General features: G+C 44.7%; 1 protein-coding gene across 3 annotated transcripts in view; it reads right to left on the bottom strand.

Annotated features, from left to right (window-relative positions):
* Positions 1–1,580: 1,580 nt before the first annotated feature.
* Positions 1,581–27,509, bottom strand: part of LOC309400756 (cullin-2-like) — a 218,765-nt gene continuing 192,836 nt past the window's right edge. Inside the window, exons 18-20 of one of the 3 annotated variants that reach the window (XM_081969395.1) lie at positions 17,271–17,372; positions 3,380–3,496; positions 1,581–2,405 (exon numbers count right to left, since the gene is read on the bottom strand). In XM_081969395.1, the coding sequence (XP_081825521.1) occupies positions 2,274–2,405; positions 3,380–3,496; positions 17,271–17,372 (351 nt within the window). In that variant the 3' untranslated portion in view covers positions 1,581–2,273. The remainder of the gene's footprint in view (positions 2,406–3,379; positions 3,497–17,270; positions 17,373–27,509) is intronic. The other 2 variants (XM_081969394.1, XM_081969393.1) reach the window with 2 other exon arrangements.

The raw sequence follows: 27,509 nt of genomic DNA, 5'->3' as shown, positions 1-27,509 counted from the left end.
TGATCTCACCCTTAGGAAATTTTTCCTTAGTCCTAGGTTGCTTCTCTCTTTGGTTAGTTTCCATCCATTGTTTCTTGTTGTGCCTTTTGGTGGTTTGGAAAAATAGATTGACTCCCTCATTTTTGTAGGAGCCCCTCAAATTTCCTGACAGAACAATTAATCAGTGGAACAACTTCCCTCCAGAAGTTACAAATTCTCCAACACTGGAAGGTTTTAAGAAGAGATTGGACAATCATTTGTCTGAAGTGGTGTAGGGTTTCCTGCCTAAGCAGGGGGTTGGACTAGAAGAACTCCAAGGTCCTTTCCAACTCTGTTATTCTATTTTATTCTAAATATTGGAACAGTGCCAGGGGTGAAATCCAGCAGGTTCTGACAGGTTCTGGAGAACCAGTAGTGGAAAGTTTGAGTAGTTCGGAGAACTGGCAAATGCCACCTCTGGCTGACCCCAGAGTGGAGTGGGAATGGAGATTTTGCAGTATCCTTCCCCTGCCACGCCCACCAAGCCACGCCCATAGAACAGGTAGTAAAAAAATTGAATTTTACCACTGAACAGTGCTATTTTATTGTGCTATTTTATTGTGAGTTGGACTAAGGAGAAATTTCCTAAGGGTGAGACCAATCAAGTTGGTCACGCCCACCCAGTCACATGGTCCATTTCCCACAGAAAACCTGGGTAGGTGTGGCTGGGGTGTGTGTCATGTGACTGGGTGGGAGTGACATTGATTTGGCCACGCCCACCCACTCACATGACCACCAACCCCAACTGCCAGCTCCAGTGGGTGTTCTGTCGCCACTGGCCCTGATTCACCTTAGCAGAAGGCTCCAAACCTGTCTCCTGCCTCTGGGCCTTTACACTCTCCCACTGGTCTCTGATCTGGGCTACCTACTTCTCTGCTGAGGCCCATTCACTCTCTGGGCTTTGGGCTGATTATTGCCTCCAACTCCCACTGGCTTGCCATCCTCATGGGGGTGACATTTCCAATTTCAGCCTGGCTCTTTGCTGTGTCACCATTGGCTTTCCACACTCGGTGCACACTCTCTGCAGCTGTTCCCAGCCCCTTCTGATCCACAGGGAATAGAATTTGAATCTATTCATTCTTCACAAATGGGGAAGAAAAATTAGAGGATATTCATTGACTGAACTATTATACAGAGACTTTGTCTAAAGGAGCCGAGTAAAGGAAGAGAAGTGAAGGTTGGGATCTGGAATGGGCAGGGACTCTTCTAAGTCTTATGGGCCAGGACATTTTCAACATTATTTAAATGCCACAAAATCAAGTATATCTTTGGTGACTCTTCATTAAAAATTCAAATACTTGAAATTTTAGTGTAAACTCATTAAGCTCATTCATCTCCCACTTTGCGTTTAGACAGCCTGGTTCATGATAACTTTTCTTCACAATTTGAGTTGTCAAAAATGCAATCATATAAATGAAAACAGACACTGTAAAGTAGCCTTTAGTTCTTCTCTTTCTATGTTGACACCCAGACACCCTACGTGGAAAGGAGCATAAGGTACAATGGGCTGCTTTTAAAGCTTATTTTTGCCTTCTAAGGGAAAACCGTTCACAGTGAGGAAACATCCAAACGCTCCATTATTTCAAGGATAAGTATAAGAGTATCCAGCCAATCAGAATTATCCCTTTTCCAAGCTGACTTCTAAACAGAGTAACTTTACAGAGCAAGGACATGCATATATTATATATGAGATAAATCATGCTGATCAAGCAGTAAAATGCACAGGAATGAGCTACAAGGATGCTTAGCAGAGAAAATAGCTGTTCAGTTTAAAAATTAAAACAGGTTGCACAACTTATTCCATTTTTATTTATTAGATAAGCAGCAGTATTGTGTTCATTGTTTTTACATTTCAGTGTTGATACAATTATTATGTCATCTGCCATATTACAATATTTAGTTTGTTTTGTCTTTTAAGGTACATTAAAAAAGCATCAACTGCAAATGTGGGAGGGTGGAGTGGTGGAAGGAGAAGAATGGTATCCAACCACAATTTCCACATTTCAGCAAATCTTCACTCATTCTCTTTTAGTAAAGTTTTAAGAAATATCATAATGACATGAACTCAGAATATCTATAGGCTTTTTTCTTCACTGGTGCTCATGACATGCCATTAATGATGTTGTAAACAGTAGAAAAAACGGGTTGCCGAGTGACTATTTATGGAGGCACCATCGATCTGTTTCCCCCCCACAGAACACACAAAGCAGAGACAGAAATGATCTCCTTATAGCTGTATCTGCAGAATATTAAACTCATGCTACATAGCTGTAATCTTCTGCTGAAGCCTGGCTCCGTTCAATGTACTGTTTGTCTATCAGAACTTCAATACACTTCTTAATCATGCTGATACTTGGGTTAAACCTAGCTCTTGATTGGCTAATTACCTGTGGAAAGGAGAGAAGAAAGACAAAACATGATGTAAATGCTGACTTCTTTAAAAAGTTGGGAAAAAACCCTTCAAAACCAATTCAATTGTATCTTTTTAAAGAAAAACACAGATTCATTTTCTCAGAATTGCAAGAGTGTTTGTGTATTTTGGGAACAGGTGAAGATTTTGGAGGAAAGTTCATAATCCATGCAGAGGATGCATTTTTAGGATCACAACTTCTGGAAGAACAGTATTGTGAAAATGAAAAATGCTATCACATGATTCACACCTGCATGCTAATATGCCATGTGTCTCCATGAACAAGCTCAGAATTGCAAGTAAACAGAATCCCTAAGACAAGACAAGGGCCACCAAAAATCTTTCTGATGCAAGGCAACATAATTGAAGTTGGTCAATTGGTGGCAGTTACAGAATATTGAGCACAACACTACATATACACAACAGATAGTCCTCACTTAATGACCGGTCTCAGTAACCATTTTAAATTATGACAGCCACTTACAACCTGGTTTTGGAGTTCTGACAGCTGAACATACCCCCGTGGCCGCATGACCATATTTCGGGCACGTGAAATGGGCTCATCTTTACAGCCAGTTGCAATGTTCCATGGTCATGTGACTGATTTATGACTTTTTTTGCCAGTTTGTAGCCTTTTCAGCCAGTTTCTGGCAAAAAACGCCCATAAGAATACACTGATTTGCTCAATGACTGCCAAAAGTTCTAAAATTATGTCTGGTAACCTGTGTGCCTCAACTTACAACCATCATGACTTATGATGGAAATTCCAGGCTCCATTACGGTCATCAGTCAAGGACTACCTGTATTCTAAAACCATGGTTCAAGCATTTAACATGGCACACCTTATTTGAACTGCCACAGGAAAGCCATCTTATTTCGATTGGCACAGCCAACCATCCCATTTAACAAGATCTCCTAAATATTTACATGCCAAGAAGTAAACAATCTGACCTCCTGAATGAGAGCATTGTGTCGCAATAACTTTCGTGCTTTCATGATGCGGACAATTGCAGCTTGAAGGTACATTTTCCTATCTTCATCTACAGCACTTCTTGTTTGCTCCATTTCCTGCAATACAAGACAATGCAATTCAGTGCGTTAGTAGCTATGATCACGTGCAGATGCCTATTCAAATGCCATATTCTTTCATGATCCAGATGAGAGCTATTCTTTTTTCAGTAAACTATATGGAAGAAGATAATCCTCTGGCACTCTTACAGGTAAAACTCCAAAAAATAGAATATTGTGCAAAAGTTCATTTATTTCAGTAATGCAACTAAAAAGGTGAAACCAATATATGAGATAGACTCATTACATGCAAAGCAAGATAGTTCAAGCTGTGATTTGTCATAATTGTGATGATTATGGCTTACAGCTCATGAAAACCCCAAATCCACAATCTCAGAAAATTAGAATATTACATGCAATCAATAAAACAAGGATTGTACATAGAACAATATCGGACCTCTGAAAAGTATAAGCATGCATATGTACGCAGTACTTGGTTTGGGCCCCTTTTGCAGCAATTACTGCCTCAATGCAGCGTGGCATGGAAGCTATCAGCCTGTGGCACTGCTGAGGTGTTATGGAAGACCAGGATGCTTCAATAGCGGCCTTCAGCTCTTCTGCATTGTTTGGTCTCATGTCTCTCATCTTTCTCTTGGCAATGCCCCATAGATTCTCTATGGGGTTCAGGTCAGGCGAGTTTGCTGGCCAATCAAGCACAGTAATCCCACAGTCATTGAACCAGGTTTTGATGGTTTTGGCAGTGTGGGTAGGTGCCAAGTCCTGCTGCAAAATGAAGTCAGCATCCCCATAAAGCTCGTCTGCAGAAGGAAGCATGACGTGCTCCAAAATCTCCTGGTAGACGGCTGCGTTGACCCTGGACTTAATGAAGCACAGTGGACCAACACCAGCAGATGACATGTCTCCCCAAATCAACACAGACTGTGGAAACTTCACACGGGACTTCATGCATCTTGCAGTGTGTGCCTCTCCATTCTTCCTCCATACTCTGGGTCCTTGGTTTCTGTTGTGGCCCAGCAGCGGCCGGCTGAGCTGTTGGTGGAATCTGACAGTGATGAACATTATGGGACTGCCCTGGAGGCTGAGGAAGACTCTGGGGGGTGTTCGGAGTCAGAGCAGGGACTAGAGAGTCCTGTTGGCCACCAGATGGCGTCTGAGCCAGGGAGCAGTGAGGAAGAACAGGGGGTGATTGTCCCTGACATACGGATGCAGAGGGCTGATAGGAGAAGGCAGCAGCTGTGGAAACAGGCTCGCAGAAGGAAATAGGACTGATTGGCCCCTCCCAGAGAGCTTATAGGTGGGGTGATGGGAGGGGAAGTTTGCAGGAAACACCAGTTACCATCTGTTTAAAGTTTGAAAAATTCTGTGAGTTCCGTTAGTCTTGTTTTTCATAGCGATTACTTGTCTGGGCTTCTAGCCAAGGGATGGTTTATCTCCCTTCTTAGTCATGGCAGACAGCCAAGCCGGTATCAGCATAATTTGGAGGCCGGGACAGAACAGTTTGTTTCCTGCCTTTTAAAGCAGATTTACATAGAATCTAAAATGGAGCAGCTTTGTGCCAAAAACGCTCAGGTCACACAACAGGCAGCTATGGTGGCTGCCCAGGTGGCTCAGCTCCAAGTTCACACTGCTCCACCCCCACCTCGGAGGAAATGCCCAGTTGCAGTGCTTGATAAATTTGATGGCAACCAAGCCATGTTTCCAGGATTTTTGGGACAATGCCAGCTGTTTATCAGCTTGAGAGCAGAGGATTTCCCCACTGACCGAGATAAAGTGGGGTTTATGATTAGTCTGCTCCAGTTTATGGCTGGTGAGGCTGGTGACGTCATCAGGAAGGCGGGGAATGGGACCACGTGTGCTGGAGACTGAGGCTGCCTCAGCCTCCAGCACACATGATCCCATTCCCGCCTTCCTGAGCGCGCTCCACCGGCTCGCGCTCCGCGATCCCCAACAGCAGGTGCTTTTCAGTGCTTTCTGTGCATCTGGCGTTTAGGACATCCGGCTATCTACCTAAACGCCAGACGCACAGAAAAGCACTGAAAAGCACTTCGCCTCCAAGCCACTTCATCTTGATGACGTTGCCGACGTCGCTGCTGGGCGTGGCCGGACGGAGGTAACCAGAATGGCGCTGAGGGGTCCGGGCGGACGAAAGAGCGAGCGAGCGAGCGAGCGATGGAGGATCAGGCAGCCTGATCCTCAGTCGCTCGTCCACTGGCCTGCCTCGGCACTACTCTGGCTACCTCCGTCCGTCCGCGCATGGCAGCTGCAGTGATGTCATCAAGCCCCTGCCACTTCTGGACATCTATTGCAGTCGCGAGGAGCGCGCAAAGTACAGAGGAGGCAGGAAGGTTATTGGCGCTTCCGAGAACCCTCCTGCCTCCGCCGGTTGCCCAGCTGGCACCGCCCCGCGCGCGCTCCTTCTCCTCCCTCCTCTTATAGATATGAAACTCCCTTGTGGATATTATTATTATATATTATTATTTCATGATGAGAGTTGAGGCTCTGCCTCCCTTGACCGCACATCCCTGGTCTGCTCTCCGGCTTCGCAGCTCGTTGGATTACCGCACTGCTGGTCCAGGCTAGCCCTTTGCTGGATGACTTCAGGGGGTTTTGTGACCACCTCAGGCTAATGTATGAGGACCCCATTAAGACGGAGACGGCTACCAGATGTCTGAAGACTGTGAAGCAGGGCCAGGGTTCCTTGCAGGAATACATCAGCGAGTTTAGGCTACTTAGCCAGGATTCGGCTTGGAATGAGGCAGCCCTCATGGACACATTTCAGGATGGGTTGTCGGAAGACTTGCAGGATGAGCTGGTGCGTGTGGATAGGCCACCGTCGTTCAACACACTGGCCCATCTGTGTCTCCGGATTGATACTCGGTTGCAGAGGCGGGGAAGTCGCCGCACATCCCAGGAGAACAGGGACTACAACTCTACAGGAGGCGCCCATGGAATTAGGTGCAGCCAAACCCCGTTCGTCGATAACGGAGAAAAACAGATGGCGCTCAGGGGGGTTGTGTTTTTATAATGGGGAACCTGGGCACATGGCAGCCTTTTGCCCCAAAAAGAGACGAAGGGCGACAGTTACTGGACCTACCCCCCAGCCCCAGAACGTTTTGTCGGGAAACGCCAAGCCCGATCTAAGGGAGACCTTGGGTTGGGCGCACACCAATTCAGAGCCATGCTCGGAGACAGTGACTTGCGGGCCTCCCCAACACCTGATCTTGGCATCCCGAATAGTCCTGTCCAGTAGTCCCCAGGGGATTCCGGCGCATGCTCTCGTCGACTCCGTGGCTAACACGAACTTCATGGACGAGGCGTTTGTGACCAAGTATGCAGTCCCTCTGTGTCCGGTAGATCCTCCTATGCTTGTGGAGACCATTGACAGCCGGGTGCTTCTGTCTGGGCCTATCAAGGTTGCCACGCAACCCTTGCGCCTGGTCCTCGGGGTTCATGAGGAAGCCATCCAGTTCTACGTTACCTCTGGCCTGCATTTCCCCATGGTCGTGGTCTTGGCTTGGCTTCGGGCGCACGACCCACAGATCTACTGGTCCCAGAACCTTGTCACTTTTCCAGCCTTGCAATGTGTGGACCACACCCGTCATGTCTGTGCAGGCCAGCTGCTAAGTCAACCCGGGGTGTCCTTGCCTTCCGACATAGCAGATTTTGCAGACGTGTTCAGTGAACAAGAAGCAGACCAATTGCCACCGCACCGGCCATATGATTCCCCCATCTATTTGATTCCAACCCGCTTGCCGTGGGTTGTTTGTATTCGATGTCAGACCCAGAGTTGGCCACATTGCGGGACTTTTGGGACAAAAACCTAGCTCGGGGTTTTATCCGACCCTCATCTTTGCCACTGTCTGCCCCGGTCTTGTCCGTCAAAAAGAAGACCGGAGATTGAGACTCTGTTGTGACTACCGTAGGCTCATTTCTATCACGGTGCGCAATTGCTACCCTCTGCCCCTTATTCCTGAACTGTTGGAGTGGCTCAGAGAGGCTACGGTTTTCACCAAATTGGATCTCTGTGGAGCCTACAATCTTTTTTTTTTTTTAACAAAGTTTTATTGGTTTTTAAAAAAAATAAAAAGGAAAGGGGTGGTGGAATAGATTACAAATTTTGGCAGTTACAGCATGTAGGAGGTGTCCCCTCCCCCCGTGCTCATATTTTCCATTTATACATAGATAAGTTTAACACTACATAATAATATTTTGTCAGCATATAAGTTCAGATAATAATTTCAATCAATTTGTATCAAGCAGATTTTCTTGTTCATTTTTGTGATCTGAGTTTTCTTGGTATTGCCCCTTCTCCCCCCACCAGCAGGGCTCCAGCCCCTCCCGTGTCCTTTAAATCTGGTGTGGAGTCATCGAGTTTATCTAGGAGTGCTTTATTTTTTTCCATAAAGGCCTGAGCCTCTATGGTTGTGTTAATTCTAACTCTTGTATCCTCCCAGAATATTAACATGCCTTCAGGCATCAGCCATCTGAAAAACACCCCCTTCTGGTATAACGTCTTCGCTAATTGCGAATAGTTTTTTCTTTTCTCTCTCACTTTCTTAGGGATCTGTTTCAGAATGGTTATTTCTCTATCTTGATATTTCAAAGCTTGCCCCCTTTGTGCACTCAGAATCTCATCTCTTGTAGTCTTTCTAAGAAATTTAATGTGTACCTCCCTTGGAACATTGTGTGTTCTAGCGTATGCTGAGTTTACTCTATAGACCAGGTCCAAGTCCCACCCCATCTGTTGTTTATCTTTTTGAATATATTCAGCCAAAAGATTTGTCATGATGTCCCTTAAATTTTCATCATCCGCCTCTACCACATTTTGAAACCTAAGGAAAAAGGACATTCTTTCAAATTCTGTTTTCATCTGGTGGGTCTCAAGCTCTTGGTACCCCTTCTGCACCCCTTTCACCTCCCTCCTCATCTCAGCCGTCCCCTCCTCCAAAAAGTCCAATCTCTGTGCATTTTTACTCGTCTGGTCTTGGTTCTCTTTAAGCTGCTCTTTCATCTCCTTTAGTTGACTTTTTATGTCCTCCTGTCCCTTTAAAATTTGTTGGAACATCTGTTGAAAATCCGTCTCAGAAGGTTTAGGCTGCAACATGGAGGTAAGAGTCTGTTGTGCACTGGGACTGGATACTGTAGATGTTGGGGCGGAGACAGCAAAGCCCAGCTTCCCTGGGGGTGGTCTTTTAGGTGGCATTATGATGAGCAGGAAAAGTACAAAGTCAATACAGAGAGGAAACAATTGGAGAGGAAAACCGCCAAGAGAGATTAGGAGGCAAGGAGTCCAAGCAGAAGGGAGCTCTCTCTAATTATAGCTTCTGGCAGTAGAGTAAAAATCCTTTGTTCCAAGCGGAGTTCAATAACAAGAGATTTATCTGAGTGTCACGGAGACAAAAGCAAGATGCCTGAAGTTCTATGGGTGGGGTCAAGTTTCAATGTCTGTGAGGACGACGGAAGTGTGCCATCTTGCCCTGCCAGCTTCGGGGTTGAAAGGCATAACAAAAGGTTTTCATAGTTTCCAAAGTTTTTAGATCATCACCTCATTTATAGGTTTACAATCCAAAAACCGCCTTTGTTATGAGCGTGAATTCATTACTTGGCTCTCCCCCTTCCTCCTCCTCTAGAGCAGAGAGGAAACCGTTTATAGCCGCCTGTCCGAGGGGGGGGAAATCCCCCTCCCTACAGTCACGCTTCTCCAATCCGCCTTGAAAATGACTCTAAAAGCAGCTGGCAGTTTTTTTTCCCCTTTTTCGAGCAAACAAGGGAACGGGGGAAGTTTCCACCTCACCACACAGCAACTGCGTCCTTCAGATCGTGCGTTCTTCCAGCTGCCTCCTCACGAAGACGCCGCAGCGCCTCCCCATCATGCTTCCCGGTGCCTAGGGCGATGCGGGGATCCCTCCCCCGGCCGCCGCCGACTCAGGGGATCCCCCGCTACGCCGCCCCTTTGGCAGGAGCCCCTCCAAGGCGTCCTGTGCCCCCCAAATAATGGGAAGCCCACCAGAAGAGCGCGGGGCGAGCAGAGCCTGCCCGTCGTGATCAGTAGCCGGAACCGGAAGTCTCTGTGGAGCCTACAATCTTGTCTGGATCAGGCCCGGGGATGAATGGAAGACGGCATTCGGCACCAGGTACGGGCATTTTGAGTATACAGTCATGCCTTTTGGGCTGACCAATGCCCCTGCCGTCTTCCAACATTTTATGAACGAAATCTTCCGGGACCTTTTGGACCAGTTTGTCGTCATTTATCTTGATGACATTTTAATTTACTTGTCCTCCCAGGAGAGCCATCGGCAGCACCTACGCCTGGTCCTACAACGGCTCCGTGAGAATCGCTTGTATATGAAACTGGAGAAGTGCCAGTTTTGGCAGTCCACGATCGAGTTCTTGGGACATCGTATCTCTCCCGAAGGCATTGCGATGGAGCCGGGCAAGGTGGAGTCTTTGCGTAGTTGGCAACCTCATTGGCGAGTGAAGGATGTTCAGCGACTCCTCGGGTTTGCCAACTACTATCAGACCTTTATCCCCGGCTTTGCTTCCCTGACTGCGCCCCTCACTCAGCTCCTGCAGAAAAAAGTTCCATTTCACTGGGGGGGGGGGCCCTGAGCACCACGCGTTCCAGGCCTTGAAGCAGGCCTTCATGAAAGAGCCCATTTTGAAGCATCCTGACCCCCACCGTCCATTTGTAGTGGAGGTGGATGCATCCGATATCGCTGTGGGAGCGGTGTTAGTTCAGGCTCACGCCTCCGGCGGTATCCTTTCCCCTTGCGCTTATTACTCACGGAAACTCAATTGTTCCGAGTGCAATTATACCATTTGGGAGAAGGAGTTACTAGCCATTAAGGTGGCGTTTGAGGCCTGGAGGCATCATTTAGAGGGGGCCAGGCATCAAATTGAAGTCCGGATGGACCATAGGAATTTGGAATTTCTGAAAACCGCGCAGAAATTGAACCAGTGCCAGATCCAGTGGTCCCTTTTCTTTGCACGGTTCAATTTCCACGTGACGTACATCCCCAGTGTGCACAACCAAAGGGTGGATGCCCTATTAAGGAAACCCGAGTATGCATGTACCAAAGACCTGTTTCCACCCCGGACAGTTTTGCCCGTAGAGTCCTTCTCCGCGGTTCACGAGCCTGTGGACCTACGGCCTCAGATACGGGAAGCGCAGCAGCATGACGATTGGGTGGAACAACAGAAGGCAGAGGTGGGGCCTGCCTCCCCATGGACATTCACTGATGAACTCTTGCGGTACCGAGACAGACTCTATGTGCCAGCTGGGCCCCTTCGGGGACTTATTCTATCCCAGTGCCCTGATAACCCTGCAGCGGGGCACTTTGGCCTCTTCAAGACCTTGAACCTGGTCTCCCGTACCGTCTGCTGGCCCCGATTACGACATGACGTACAATCTTACATCACGTCTTGTGTACGGTGTCAGCAGGCCAAGTAAGTGATAGGAGCCCCTCCAGGGCTGCTCCAGCCATTGCCGACCCCTGAGAGACCCTGGGGGGCCATTTCTATGGACTTCCTGACGGACCTGCCTCCATCTTCTGGATTTACCATGGTGTTCATGATGGTGGACATGCTGACGAAGATGGTGCATTTTATCCCGTGTCGGAGATTACTGACAGCCCGCGTCACCGCCCGCATGTTTATCCAACATGTTTTCAGGCTGCACGGCCTACCTGACAGGGTCGTGTCGGACAGAGGAACACAATTCACAGCCCAGTTTTGGAAAGGCCTGATGACGGCCTTGGATGTCAAGATCTGCTTGTCCTCAGCGCACCATCCCGAAACCGACAGAGGGACGGAGAAAGTGATCGGGATTTTGAGCAGTACCTGCGCTGTTTTGTGAACCAGCAGCAAAATGATTGGGCGGACTACCTGGCAGTGGCGGAGTTTGCGCTCAATAACTCACAGCACGCATCCACGCAAACGAGGCCCTTCTTGGCCAATGTAGGGTATCATCCTCGGTTCTTTCCCCTCACACCCATCTACTCACCGGTCCCCATAGCTAAGGACTTCCTGTCGGAACTACAGGTGGTCCATCAAGTGGTGCAACGATATCTGGATAAAGCCAAGGAGGACTATAAGAAAGTCACGGACAGGTCTCAGCGTGCAACACCAGTGTTGACTGTGGGGGATCGAGTGTGGCTGTCCACTAGACACCTTCCGTCAAACCAGCTAGTCAAGAAGTTAGACCACTGTTACCTTGGCCAATTTCCTGTTGAGGCAGTCATCAATCCGGTTGCCTATCGCCTGACATTGCCACGCTCGATGCAAGTCCATCCGGTCTTTCATCCATCTCTCCTTGTTCCTGAACGGCCGGTTGTTCTCTTCGCCAACCATATCAACACCATCCAGACCCTCGTGACGATGAGGAGCCGCCTGAGTACGAAGTTGCCAGTATCCGGGATTCCCGATGGCTGAAAGGACGGTTCCAATACCTGGTTGAATGGAAGGGCCATGGGCCAGAGGATTTTACCTGGAAGGATGCGACCTCCATGCACGCACCTGCTTTGGTGCAGGCCTTCCATGAACAATTCCCATCTAGGCCACACCCTGAGCGTCAGACCCGGGGGAAGGGCCCTGCGGTGAGGGATAGTGTTGTGGCCCAGCAGCGGCTGGCTGAGCTGTTGGTGGAATTTGACAGTGATGAACATTATGGGACTGCCCTGGAGGCTGAGGAAAACTCTGGGGGGTGTTCAGAGTCAGAGCAGGGACTAGAGAGTCCTGTTGGCCACCAGATGGCGTCTGAGCCAGGGAGCAGTGAGGAAGAACAGTGGGAGGTTGTCCCTGACATACGGATGCGGAGGGCTGATAGGAGAAGGCAGCAGCTGTGGAAACAGGCTCGCAGAAGGAAATAGGATTGATTGGCCCCTCCCAGAGAGCTTATAGGTGGGGTGATGGGAGGGGAATTTTGCAGGAAACAACAGTTACCATCTCAGTTTAAAGTTTGAAGAATTCTGTGAGTTCCGTTAGTCTTGTTTTTCATAGCGATTACTTGTCTGGGCTTCTAGCCAAGGGATGGTTTATCTCCCTTCTTAGTTGTGGTAGACAGCCAAGCTGGTATCAGTGTAATTTAGAGGCCGGGAGAGAAGTTTCCAAATGAGATGCAAAAGTTGCTCTCATCAGAAAAGAGGACTTTGGACCACTGAGCAACAGACCAGGTCTGTTTGTTTTGAGCCCAGGTAAGACGCTTCTGACGTTGTTTGTTCAGGAGCGGTTTGACAAGAGGAATACGACATTTGAAGCTCATGTCCAGGATCCGTCTGTGTGTGCTGGCTCTTGATGCACTGACTCCAGCCTCAGTCCACTCCTTGTGAAAGTCCCCAACACTTTTGAATGGCCTTTTCCTGACAATCCTCTCCAGGCTGCGGTCATCCCTGCTGCTTGTGCACCTTTTTTCCTCACACTTTTCCCTTCCACATAACTTTCTGTTAATGTGCTTTGATACAGCACTTTGGGAACATCCAACTTCTTTTGCAATTACCGTTTGAGGCTTTCCCTCCTTATGGAGGGTGTCAATGATGGTTTTCTGCACAACTGTCAGGTCAGCAGTCTTTCCCATGATTGTGATTCCTACTGAACCAGACTGAGAGACCATTTAAAGGCTCAGGAACCCTTTGCAGGTGTTATGGCTTAATTAGCTGCTTAGAGTGGGACACTTTGAGTCTAGAATATTGCACCTTTTCACAATATTCTAATTTTCTGAGATTGTGGATTTGGGGTTTTCATGAGCTGTAAGCCATAATCATCACAATTATGACAAATCATGGCTTGAACTATCTTGCTTTGCATGTAATGAGTCTATCTCATATATTAGTTTTACCTTTTAAGTTGCATTACTGGAATAAATGAACCTTTGCATGATATTCTAATTTTTCGAGTTTCACCTGTAGAAGCTAAAGGGAATATGAATGAGGGACCATGGGAATCCCTTCCTTTAGCTATTTTGCAAAGTTTAAACCAGTGTTTTTTCAAACTTGGCAACTTTAAGATGTGTGGATTTTAATTCTCAGAATTCCCCAGCCAGCATGGAGAAGTCTACACAACTTAAAGTTGCCAAGTTTGAAAAACACAGGTTTAAACAAGAGATTGATAGCTAAAAATAGATTTGAGTAGGCAACATTTGGTTTGATCCTGTAACGCAACTCTTCTATAGTAATTTCATTGGGACAACACACCAGCTATATTGTGATTTGGCTTTCCATGTTGCCCAAATCTAGGCATCATGATGCAGATTTTGAATAAATCTCTTACCTATTATTATACAGGTAGTCCTCGACTTATGACCACAATTGAGTCCAAAAATTCTGTTGTTAAGTGAGACATTTGTTAAGTGAGTTTTGCCCCATTTTACGACATTTTTGTCACAGTTGTTAAGTGACTCACTGCAGTTGTTAGTAACCCAGTTTTTAAGTGAATCTGGTTTCCCCATTGATTTTGCTTGTCACAAGATCACAAAAAGTGATCACATGACCCTGGGACATAGCAAACGTCATAAAGGTATGGACCAGTTGCCAAACATCTAAATTTTGATTATGTGACCGTGGGGATACTGCAAAGGTAGTAACTGTGAAAAATGGTCATAAGTCAATTTTTTCGGTGCCACTGTAACTTTAAACGGTCACTAAATGAACTGTTGTAAGTCGAGGACTATCTGTAGTGAAGAACATCACACAAACTATGGCTGTGTTCTTATATTAATGCTGGATTCACTAAATATTCCTAAATTTTGTGGTAGAAGTCCAAATAATGTACAGTAGTATAGAAGCAGAGCACTAAAAATTCTTCCTTTCTCTTTGTGGTGAACAAAATCACCACTGCGAATGTCTTTTATTATTATCATAACAGCTCTGTATAATCCTCAGGCTCAAAGGAGATATGTCACTGAATACCAGGCTGCTGCATACAACTACAATAGAGAGTTACTATTTTGTGTTTACCTTCTGGGTTTCCTGGGATTATCAGGGCAGAATGGAAAAGAGAATGCTGAACTACAAATGAACCACTAGCCAGATTCAGTTCAGCTCATCTTCTTTTAATCAGAACCACTTACAAAGGAAAAACTCCAGACACAATAAAAATTGAATATTATGGAACTACCATTGAAGATGAAAAAGAATTGATAGTTTTAAAATCTTAAACAAATGTAAGGAAGCACAACACTTATTTTTGTGTTCTTTAAATTATACGATCTGAAATGAAATCAACAAAATACTTTGTGAATACTTTTGAAGCTGTAATCATTATTAACTTGCTGAAGTAGCCAAGACTGTTAGCTGTACAGGACCAATGAGACAGCAAGTGATCCTGTGAAGCAGGAATTCTCAGCCAATCTCAGTTAATAATGGCTTCCCAGAAAGGCATATTTTTATATAAGTAATACAATAACTACATTTAGAATTAAGAAAATTAAAGTGAAAGCTCAAATTCAAAAAGTTTTTCCAATAGGACAACATTATTTGAACAGAAAATATAAATTATTTGAAGATAAATAAGGTATATAATATAGTAGGCAGCACATTAGGACTAGCATTTCCAAAAAGAAGGTATTGGTTAATAAAAGTAATTTTAGAGAGTGGTCGTGAAATAATTATTGGTAATAATCCAGTCAGATTTTGAACAGTGTTACCAGTTTAGAATATGCCCAAATCATAAGTATACAAATAAATAAATGAAATACAAAATAAATGTTGAAGGGCACATATCCCTTGCAAGTTAAAGAAAATGATAAAGAGAACTTAAAATATGTGGAAACAAATCTGAGATGTTCTGAACAACAACAAAAAACAGTCAGTACAGGTAGTCCTCAATTTATGACCACACCTGAACCCAAACTATCTGTTGCTAAGTAAGACAGTTGTTGGGAAACTGTCTGGGAAAACCCGAATCTGAAAACGTCCAGGTTTTCCCACCCAGTTGAAAATTCAAGACCCTGCCCCAACACCCACAAGTCTATCACATGGTCCAATCAGTCATTGCCATGAAGGAAGAGTCTTCCCATCCACCACCGCCCAGGTGCAGGGACAAGGCGACCTTGACTTTCTGAGAAAGAATGTTATTATGGCTACATATCACCCATACTCTGTATAATCCCCCCTCCCATTTTCCCACAGTAGAAAATGTGGCAGGCCTCAAATCCAAAAGGTAAAAAGATGGCTTCCAGGTCTTACACTGGCTTCCCCACTGACTTTGCTTGTCAGAAGGTCGCAAAAGGTGATCACATGACCCTGGGACACTGCAATCATCATAAATATGAACCAATTGCCAAGCATCTGAATTTTGATTGCATGGCCATGGGGATGCTGCTATGGTGATGTGAAAAATGGTCATAAATCACTTTTTTCAATGCCTTTGTAACTTTGAACAGCCACTAAATGAACTGTTGTAAGTTGAGGACTACCTGTAAAGAAAATAAATGCAATACGGATGAAGTACTGATGTCATAATCTTATTGGGAAATAAATCCCACTGAATATATGGACATTGAACACTGTTCATATAGGCTAGAATGGTAAAGAATGAAATAAATACAAAATAAGTAGCTACATCCACAGGTAGCGGAAACCACCATGTTGCTCACCTATAAGTAATCCACAATTCTGGTTCCCTGGAATGTCTGGAAGTGGTAAATGGATCTTACCTTGCACTGAAAATGCACAGGGTTGCATTTCCAAAAAAATTCCAAGTTAAGTCAAAGAGTACAGAATAGGTAGTTTTTACCAGATTGAAATGAAAAAGAACCAAGCAGCAATAAATCAGAAAATAGAATACACTTTTGTCCGTGTTTGGTTTTTTATGGTTAATTTTAAAAAGACACTCATTTAGAAATATTTCTGATTCTCCCATCTAAAATGTATTTTCCCTTCTCATTTTAAGTCTTAATATTTAATTGCATTGTATTCTCTAATCACTGAAAAAAAACCCTGAATTCTTCTTTAATTTCCCCAAACCATTGGGAATATGAAATTTTAAAAATCAGAAAAACTAGTTAGGTAAAAGTATTAAACAACCTGCTCTTTAATTATCTCTGGTATTATTAGTAAACGTTTGAGTTAGTTTTAAAGTAGGCCTGCTGAAAGCAATGGAGTTTGTTATTCATGATTTCAATGAGCCTGCTCTAAATAAAATTAACTGGGGAGCCAACCCATAGTTGAGACAATGCCACTAGACAAGGCAATGTCAAAAAGTCCTGTTTCTCATATTAAAATATCCTTACACAGACTCCAACTATTTTCAAGTTTTAGTTTTGTGTTTCAATAAGTGGCAACACTAAGTCTCTTGTCTGGGCTCAGGTACTAATAAATGTCAGAACTGGTTAGTACTGGGACAAGGAAGGACTATATAGAAGTAGCTTTGGAAGACCGTAACATATTTTGGAAGAAAAGAATGCCAAGAAAACTGTACAGAAATGTCCAGGAGGTGAGCTTGACTCCAAAGAGATGTTATTTGGTGTTATACCCCTCATGGAATACAGCCAGTGGTGGGATGCTGTCGGTTTAACAACCGGTTCAGTGAGCGTGTGGTTTGTGCGTACACGCGCAACACTAAAAATGGAGCATTTAAAAGCTCAGCTGCTTACCTTCCAATCAGCAATGGTAAGTACAACGGGGGGGGGGGGGGGATCAGTTGTGCCGTGTGATTGAGATGAGCTAGAAAGCAGGAAATAAAGGACAGTATAGGGTGGGTGCGGGTGGGCGGGACCAGCTGATCATCGGAGCTACCGGTTCACCTGAACCAGTCCGAACCGGCTGAATACCACCTCTGAATACAGCTATGTCTTGTTAATGACGTTAATAATACTTGCCTGTGGGGTGTCTTTTTGCATTGAAGTAGTGATTTTAAATTTTGTTCGTTTACTGCTGAAATTCATATTTAATGAAAAAGTGGACTCTGCCTCTACATTCTCCTGCAAGAAAAAGAAAGTGATTTTTTTTCTCCTTTCACACACATGTAAATGATGTCAAACTTATCAACAACTTGTTTCTTTAAGGAAGAACATCTTGCTTCGAAAATCTGTGCTTGCATATGGATTACATCTCCACTGCTGAAATGTAAACATATTGCTACTTATTCAATTTGGCAAGTTTGAACTACTTCAGTTCTCTATAGAGCAGTTTGGATGCCCAAGATAGTGAAGGTAGTATACATGTGTTCAAACTAAACTCAATATAATTCTTTCAATAAAATGAACACAGAAACACTCATTTTAATAGGATTAAAATATAATAAATGTAATCCTTTTGGAAAATAAATAACTTGTGGCAACAGAATAAAGGACAGAATATTTTATTGTTAAGATTTCAGTCTATTGGATAAAAAGAACTTTAAGAGTAGGTTTAAATTCTAATGAGAAAAGGCACAGTTCATTGCTACCATTGGCTCTATGATTATTTGTGCCATAATTTGTAGAGAGCATCAATCAATCAATCAGTATATTCAGTCAATAACGAGCAAAATTTAAAAGAAAAACAGAGTGAAGCAAATAAATATAATATACTAACAGGTAGCAAAATAAATCACAGAATATAACATTCACTCCTCTATTACTGTATTAATACAGTTATCAGGGTGATAAATCTAAAACATTGATATAAAAAAATAAAAACTATATATTCCCTACAATTAATAGTTAAGATGTATCAAACCAAATAGTATTTTAAAATAAAAGTAGATATAGTATGTCTTTCACCGATTATATCTTGCTTTCATCGCCGCAATATAAAATTTAGCTACTGCATACTTAATGAATGTCTTTAAATCCAAAAAGAGAAGGTTCATGTAAAATTTATGTGGCCTCCCAGGGAATTTATCTACTAGGGCGGGATGGCGAACCTATGGCACGTGTGCCACAGGTGACACACGGAGCCATTTGCCAGGGCACGCGAGGCGGTTCTCCCGAAGTGGTGCAAACTGGCTGAATCCCACCACTGCCTAGGGGGAGGGGGGAGTGGTGGGGGTGAAGTGACAGTTAAGAGTGTGAGAGTGACTGGCCGATTGGACAGTGGGGCAACCAGCAATGGGAAGTGCTGAAGCAGGGAAATGCTTTTACTCAGAGTTTTGGTGCACGAACTCCAGTTCTGGCTTTGCTTTATTGTATTCTGCTTGATCTTTAGTAAACTATACCTTTTCCACCAAATGGAGTCAAGGAACATTCTTATTCAAAGGTTCAAGCTGATGCAGGGTGACATTAAGCTAGAACTGCATTTTCAATCCACCCAAAGAATTAACCTACTGTGGGGATTGTGCAACCAAGACTTTTTCCAACAGGGAACTAGAGGAGATAGAATGCGGAGAAGGTGCCACAGAGAGACTGGAGGGCGATTCGACTGGATGTTCTCCAGCTGAACAGACGTGGGGGGCGGGGCAGGCGGGGTGAGCTCTGAAGAACCCTGTCTGACAAACCAATTCTGAGATCCTTTTTTGATCATAAACCCCCTGGAAGGTGGGGGGGGGGAGAAGGGGCAGCGTCTCATCAGACCCAGAGGGAGGCAACAGGTCCCTCGCAGGTCAGAGATTTGCCCTCTGAATCGGAGTAGGGGCGGCAGCATGGCAACATGGCTGCACAAGAAGCTGGCTTGCAGCCAAAGCAACTGAACAGGAGCATACAGGATGGGATGAAAGACTGGTAAGAAGATCCAATTAACCCACAGTCATAAATCAAAACTTGGAAAAGGCAAGAAACGTGAGAGTATAAATAATATTAATGGACAGATCTAGATTTTGGCAAAAAGAAAGGAAGGAAGGGAAAAATGGAGGATTGAATCACTAGCCCACAAAAAATGCCATTTGCTTGAAACAATTTGGACTGAAAAGGAAAAAGTAGAGAAGTGACAAACCCACTCAAATACAAACTCTAAATTTGGTTTTGGATTTGAAATAGAAACCAAACATATCAGTTTTGCTTCGTCCGAATTTCTTCTAACCAATATATCTCAAGCAACTCCAATTAATGAGAGGTGGAATGTAACAAGGAAAAAAAAAATCAAGAAAAAACCACTATTTTCTCACTGATAACTGATAACCTAATCTTGCCTGTACAGGAAGATTTAATTAACCAACTGCCATAAATCAGAACTTGGAAAAGCAGGAGGCGAAGAGAAACATACCCGAGTTTGGCTGTATGCAAGTTGGTTCCAATTAAGATATTTTGAGCAACTATAACCAACGAGAGGTGGAAGGTAACAAGGGGAAAAAATAATAAAATCAAGAATTGGGAAAATACGAAGTTTTTTCCCCCCACAAAAGATCAAGATGGTTCCCACTTCTCTTCCGTTTCATTGTAACTGAATTAGCTAAATTTAAGGTGGACCAGAACTTTGAAATAAGAACTTTATAACTAACTGCAATTTTGGAACTGGGCATTAAGGAAGAACAAAAAACTAAGATGGCTCCCGATGCTCTTCTTCTCCACACCAGCTGAGCTAGCAAAATTTAAGGTGGACCACAACTCTGAAATAAGAACTGTATAATTAACTGTAGCTTTGGAACTGGACATTAAGGAAAGGTGGGAATTTGAAGAACTACGTGAAATTATAAAAATATGCATAAATCATTAAAATCAAGTCTAAATAGAATTCTGAACTCAGAAAAGCAAGAACTGAAGGAAGAAGTGAAGGAAGAAGGGGGGAGGGATAATGAAGGGGTAGAAATGGTGGGAAATAAAAAGCAGACAAAAAACTTTATTGGGTTCGACAGTGGTATAGGGAAAATTGAAAAGGGGGGATGTGTCCCAACAAAAGGAAATAAAAAGCAGACAAAAGATCTTAGGGAGGTTGACAGTGGCATAGCGAAAAGTGAAGAAGGGGGTTACACCTCAACAAATGGAAATATAAAAGATTTCTTTGGGTTTGACAGTGGCTTGAAGAAAATTGAAGAGGGTGGACGTGTCAAAACAAAGAAAAGGGAGAAGACAGGAATAGAGAAGTGGGACAAAAGACTTACTAGGAAAAAAAATCAGACAATTAGAAATTGTTATATGGGGAAATATAAAGCTGAGATATGTGGTTTACTCCTAAACATGACAATAAAATCGAGTTGCTAACTGTTCGAATATGATAATGGAAAGATAATTAAATAAAGGTTAAAATATATGGAATATGGACAAATGTGAAACTGTTATGGGGAGATTGTAAAGCAGAGGTATGTGGTTCACTTTTATACATGATAATTAAACTGAGTTTCTAATTGATTGACTATGACAATGGAAGGACAACTAGGCATGGGTTAAAATGTACGAAACATGGACATATATAGAACTTCTAAGATGATGAACAAAGTGTACTGCTTGTTATTCCATATAGTAGATTAAGGGAATTGTAATGAACATTGAACAGTAAGGATTGTTATTTAAAGACAATTAAGGGTAACCTAAGCCAAGATATGGAAAAATGGAGAGGGAACATGAAATATACTTACAATGGGAAATTACTGAGCTTTAAAGACAGAATCACAAATTTGGGGCGTGTAAGGATGCATAATTATATAAATATAATGATGAGAATAGCTGGGAATTTTAACCAGGTCTACATCTAGGCTAAAAATAGGCTGGGGTGGTGGTGGTTAAAAACACAATTACTGTATATGTATACTTTTTTTCTCTTTTAAAAAAAGGAGGAGGAAGATATATGTTAAAACTAAATATGTATATTGAAAAGGAATTATAAATACCACCAACATAAAATGAAGTTTGCTCAGAAGCTGGAATACACCAAGTAAATGAGATGAAGAGTGTGAAGTAGAGGAGAGAGGTAAGGGATAGGAGAGAGGGTAAGGGGGGGAAGAGGGGGAGAGAAAGAAAGAGTGGAAAGGGGAGAGAGGAGAAGGAGAGAGGAAGGGGAAGTAGAGAAGAGAAGGCCGACAGAGGGAAGAAAGGAGGTAGGGGGGAAGAGGAGAGAGGGAGAAGAAAGTGATGGATAAGGTACAATTATGGTGTATGGAGAGCAGAAGAGCCAATAATTGTTTAATTGTTTTTGGGAGTTGATGGTAAGACAAATTTATGTAAACTTAATAATATAATACGATGTTGGCTATGTAATAGTATACATGTGGTTATATATTATGAAAATGAAAAAATAAAAAACTATATTTAAAAAAAAGAGCGAGAGACTGGAGGGCAGCGGCGAAACCCAAACTGGAAGGGGAGCCAGAACCCCATCTCACCCAGAGTTGGACTTGGTGCAGCCAGGCTAACCCCGGCGCATGGCCAAAGACATCGGAGTGGATACTGGTACCCACCGCCCCCCGAGAGATGGAGGGAACCCTCCCCACTGAGAGACAAACCCCGATGGTCCCTGGAAGTTGGGAAGCTGGAGAAGCCCCCATCAGGAATGACCTTCACCTGTGGGTCTGAACCCAAACATACCACCCAGAGGCACCATTCGAGCTGGTGCTGGCTGAGAGGGATTTCTAAGCCACAGCAGTTGAATAAGAGGCTGTTCTGTTCAGAGAGAGATTATAGCAATAGCACTTAGACTTATATACCACTTCATAGTGCTTTTACAGCCCTCTCTAAACAATTTACAGATTCAGCATATTGCCCCCAACAATCTGGGTCCTCATTTTACCCACCTCTGGAAGGCTGAGTCAACCTTGAACTTATGCTTTGTGACCCCCTGGAACAGCCTGCCCAAGCGCCTGCCCAGGACCAGGGCCACTTGCCACTCAGCCCATCCCAGTACTGCCAATCCTGGCAGCGCTGCTGGCACAGGCCGCTGTAGCGGCCAGGGTCAACCATTGGCCACCTGGGCTGATGGTGAAGTTCAATGGAGAGACAAAGCAATTGGGATTCTTCATCACCCAGGTCTGGGATTTCATAGAGGAATACAGACTGGATCTCCCAGGTGATGAGACCAGAGTGCGCTGTGTCACCAGGGCTCTAGAAGGTGAGGCTGCTGATTGAGTCATGGCACTGCATGACAAGGATGCCAAAGAGTTACACAACTGCAATGCTTTCATGATGGCCCTAAGACAATGGTTCAAGGACCCACTGGCAGATTGGAGGGCCAAAAGAAGAGTCAGAACCATCAAGCAAGGAGGGCCTTTGTGCAACTGCAGGTTGTGCACCAGTTATGCCCTTTCCTGGGCAAACAATCCTTACTCATGGTCAATCATGCCCTAGTCACCTTTTGTCTTGACTATTGTAATGTGCTTTACATGGGGCTGCCCTTGAAAAGCATCCAGAAGCTCCAGTTGGTGCAAAATGCAGCGGCCCGCATGGTTTTGCGCAGACCTCAATGTGCATATGTGACACCTTTCCTGCAGGAGTTGCACTGGTTGCCGATTTGCTTTCAGGTACAATTCAAGGTGCTGGTTGTCACCTTTAAAGCCCTTCATGGCTTGGGACCAGGTTATCTGAGGAACTGTCTCTTGCCGGTCACATCCACCCGATCCATCTGAGCGGGGAGGCAAGAAATGTTGCGGGTCCCTTCCCCATAAGGAGATACATCTGGCAGGACCCAAAAGGACTTTCTCCATGGTGGCTCCCTCTCGAACATCATCCCCCCAGAAATTAGTCTGGCCCCTACTCTGACACTATATTCTAAGGCCCTGAAGACGTGGTTCTGCCAGTGGCCCTGGGAAACCCAGAGCAGGATGGAGCCCATTAAATGGCTGATATGTGTGTGCAGAAACAACTGCAGAAGTCTCTAGGCTTTGCAAACTTTTATAGACAGTTCATCTCTGCTTTTGCCCAAATTGCCTTGCCAATAACAAACCTACTCAAAACCAAAAGGGAAGGAAAACCCAGGCTGGGGCAACCCCTTAAATGGTCCATGGAATGCCAAGCAGCGTTCAAGAAGCTCAAGAGATTGTTCACCGCTAAACCCATTCTCAAACACCCTGATCCCGACCACCCTTTCATCATCCAAGCTGATGCTAGTGATGTTGTAGATGGTGCCGTCCACCTCTAAAAGTACTGACAAGGTTGCCTGCAACCTTGCGCTTAACGCATGCAGGAAAATGTCTGATGCTGAGCGCAGGTGGGCAGTCTGGGAAAAAGAGGCCTATGCGGTAAGATGGGCATTACTCACATGGAGACATTTCTTGAAGGGCAGTAAAAATCCTTTCGAGGTGTGGACTGACCATAAGCACCTAGAGGCTCTGAGAAACCCCTGGAAACTATTGCCAAAACAAGTGAGATAGGTGCAGTACTTCAACTAGTTTTTCATGCTACATTACCTGCCTGGGGGTGGGGGAGGAGGAAATTCCTTGCTGGTGCCCTCTCCAGGCTATCCCAATATAATAGCACCAGGGAGAATGTAGTGAATGCTGTCATCCCATCCAACCACATAGTGGCCCCAGCTGTCACAAGAGTGCAAGATAAAATAAAACCCAATATAACCAACAATCTCACCCAATCTCTGAAAACAGCCCTGGCAAGATTGCTTTGCATGCCACAAAAAGGATGTCACCATGCGCGATGGCCTTGCTTGGACTGGAACCAAAGTCTATGTGCCCACGAGTCAAAAGCCCCTAATTTTACAACGGAACCATGACTCCAAAACTGTGGGGCATTTTGGCTTTGTCAAAACTTGTGAGGTACCAATTTTGGTGGCCCAGTATGAAGAAAGACACAGAAACGTATGTCACTAGTTGCCCTGTGTGCATGTCAGCGAAAGGACACAACGGAAAACCTCCAGGACTTTTACAGACAGTCGCTTTTAAAGCCCCTTGGAAGGAGATATCCATGGACTTTATTGTTGAACTACCAGAGAGCTCAGGGAATACCATAATATGGGTTGTCACTGACCTGTTTTCCAAACAGGTGCACTTTGTAGTATGCCCCAGAATCCCTTCTGCATGGACACTTACAAAATTCTTCCTTCAGCACGTTTATCACCTCCATGCCCCCCCCCCCCCAAAGGATCATCCCTGATAGAGGGGTGCAATTTACCTCCCAAGTTTAACAAGAATTCTTAAAACTCCTGGGGACTTCTCAGGGACTTATTTAAATAAGTTTTCTTCCTTCTTTTTCTTTTTCTTTTACCTTCCCCTCCTTCCTCCCTCTCTCCCCCCTTCCCCCTCTCAAACACACAAACACACACACACAGAAGTTGGATTATAGTGTTTAATTCCATGTAGCTGATTTCCAGGGCAAAGGAGGAGTTATTTTTGCCCTGTCCAATGGCATTTTCTTTGATAAAAGGGACGGAAAGATGGTCTTTGGGTTCCCTCCTTGAATGAGAGAATCCATTTCAGTCAAAACGTTCAAATGTAATAAAATGATCTTCCTGTCTCGATCTATTTCATTGGAAAAGATGCCCGCCTGAGGAAAGAGCCTTTCACGTCTCTGAAAGCCAGCCCAGGGTGGGATCTCTCCAGGATGGGTGCAAGACCGATCCATGTTCACCAGCAAAGGGCAAAACTCTCTTCCATGGCCTCATTTCCCACCCGAAGCTTCCCCGTTTCTTCTCCATTCTTTTGCTTTCCGCAAAAACAGGGACGCGCTTTGGGAAGGCGGGAGCCCAGAGGAGCCCACCGGCGCTGGCACCGCCTGCTCTGGAAGCCAAACTGCTGGCCGGGACTTCCCAGCTCAGCTGCTTTCCGGGTGGGTGGTGCCTGCCAGACAGGACGACAGGAGCTATGAGGGAGCACAGGCTCCAGGGGCTCTGAGCGTCCACCTGCCTGAGCTGTGCCGCGGGCGAAAGAAAGCGCTTGTCAGTGGGGTGTCAGGGGAGAGGATAGAATCTCTCCTCCTCTCCCTCGACACCCCACTGACTAAAGCGCTTTCTTTCGCCTGACTGAGCTGTGCCGTGGGCGAAAGAAAGTGCTTTAGTCAGTGAGGTGTCGAATCTCTCCTCCTCTCCCCTGCCACCTCACTGACTAAAGCGCTTTCTTTCGCCCACGGCACAGCTCAGGCGGGCGAAAGGAAGCGCTTTAGTCAGCGGGGTGTGGGGGAGAGGAGGAGAGAATGCCTGAGCATTCTCTCCTCTCCCCCGACACCCCGCTGACTAAAGCGCTTTCTTTCGCCCGCGGAAGAGCTCAGGCGGGCGAAAGGAAGCGCTTTAGTCAGCGGGGTGTGGGGGAGAGGAGGAGAGAATGCCTGAGCATTCTCTCCTCTCCCCTGACACCCCACTGACTAAAGCGCTTTCTTTCCCTCGCGGCAGAGCTCAGAGCTTTAGAGGCTTTTTTAAACAGGCAGTCATTCACGGTGAGGCAGCAGCTAGCTAACCTCACTTCAGCACTCGCCTTTTCCCGTTTATATTTTTTTCCTTTTCATGATTGACAGTGTTGAGGCTCTGCCTCCCCTGACCGCACGTCACTGCCAAGGCATTATAAAGTGGTATTAACACTTCACGTGATCTTGATACTATCCCTCTGTTGATGCAGCCTAGAACTGTGTTGGCTTTTTTGGCAGCTGCTGCACACTGCTGGCTCATATTTAAATGGTTGTCCACTAGGACTCCAAGATCCCTTTCACAGTTACTACTGTTGAGCAAGGTACCACCTATACTGTACCTGTGCATTTAGTTTTTGTTGCCTAAATGTAGAACCTTACTCTTTTCACCATTGAATTTCATTTTGTTAGATAGTGCCCAATGTTCAAGTTTGTCAAAATCCTTCTGTATCTTTAGCCTATCTTCTGGAGTGTTGGCTATTCCTGCCAGCTTGGTGTCATCGGCAAATTTGATGAGTTCCCCATTTATTCCCTCATCCAAATCATTGATGAAGATGTTGAAGAGTACTGGGCCCAAAACAGAGCCTTGGGGTACTCCACTGCATCCCTCTCTCCATGTAGATGCAGTTCCATTGAGGACTACACGTTGAGTGCGGTTGGTCAGCCAGTTACGAATCCATCTGGTGGTGATGCTGTCTAACCCACATTCTTCTACTTTATCTAGTAGTAGGTTATGGTCTACCTTATCAAATGCCTTACTGAAGTCCAAGTAAACTATATCGATGGCATTCCTCTGGTCCACTAATTTTGTCACATTATCAAAGAATGCAATAAGATTAGTCTGGCATGATCTGTTTTTGACAAACCCATGTTGGCTTTTGGCTATTACTTTGTTTGCTTCTAGGTGTTCGCTAATTCGTTGCTTGATTATCTTTTCCAGAATCTTTCCTGGAATTGAGGTCAGGCTGATAGGTCTGTAGTTTCCTGGATCTGGTTTTTTCCCTTTTTTGAAGATGAAAACCACATCAGCTCTTTTCCAGTCCTCTGGTAGTTCCCCGGTGCTCCAGGATCTCTGAAAGATATAGTTCAGTGGTTCTGAGATCTCGTCTGCCAGTTTCTTCAGAACCCTGAGGTGTAATCCATCTGGTCCTGGTGATTTGAACTCGTCTAGGGTAGACAGATGCTCACTTACCATTTTCTTCCCTATTTCAACTTGTGTTCCTAATCTGATTTTTGTGGTGCTGTTTTTGATAGGTTGGACTGTTTTATCCCTTTGTGTAAAGACAGATACAAAACATGGGTTAAATAGTTCTGCTTTCTCCCTGTTGCTTGTCACCTTCTTGCCACTTTCTCCCAGCAATGGACCAATTGTTTCCTTAACTCTTTTCTTGTTTTTAACATGTTGGAAGAAGGTTTTTTTGTTATTTTTTACTTTTGTGGCAAGCCTTTCTTCATTGTGAGCCTTGGCTTTCCTCACTTCATCTTTACATGCTGGGGCTATTTGCTGATATTCTGCCTTAGTTATGTCCCCCTCTTTCCACTTTTTATATTTATCCTTTTTGTCTTTCAATTTGTCAGAGAGTTCTTTATGCAGCCATGCTGGTTTCTTTTGGGAGCTGTTATTTTTCTTCTTCATTGGTATTGTGCTAGACTGGGCTATTGTAATCTCATTTTTCAAAATTTCCCAAGCTTCTTGAGTTGTTTTCCCCTTGAAGATTCTCATCCATGGAATTTTTCCCAAGCTCTCTCTAAGTTTATTGAAATTAGCTCTCTTAAAGTCCAAGACTCTAGTTTCACTTTGTTCTACTACTTGTGTTTGCCTAATGTTGAATTCCAGTATTGCATTCCTCTCTGTTAGTGAGAATTAAGTCCAATATGGCTGATCCCCTTGTTCCCTTCTCTACTTTTTGTGAAACAAAGTGGTCTGCT

This window comes from Natrix helvetica (assembly GCF_964273705.1).
Source record: "Natrix helvetica genome assembly, chromosome: W".
Classification (NCBI taxonomy): Eukaryota; Metazoa; Chordata; class Lepidosauria; order Squamata; family Natricidae; genus Natrix; species Natrix helvetica.
Note: the sequence above shows the minus strand (reverse complement) of the source record. Positions and strands in the feature narration are given on the sequence as shown.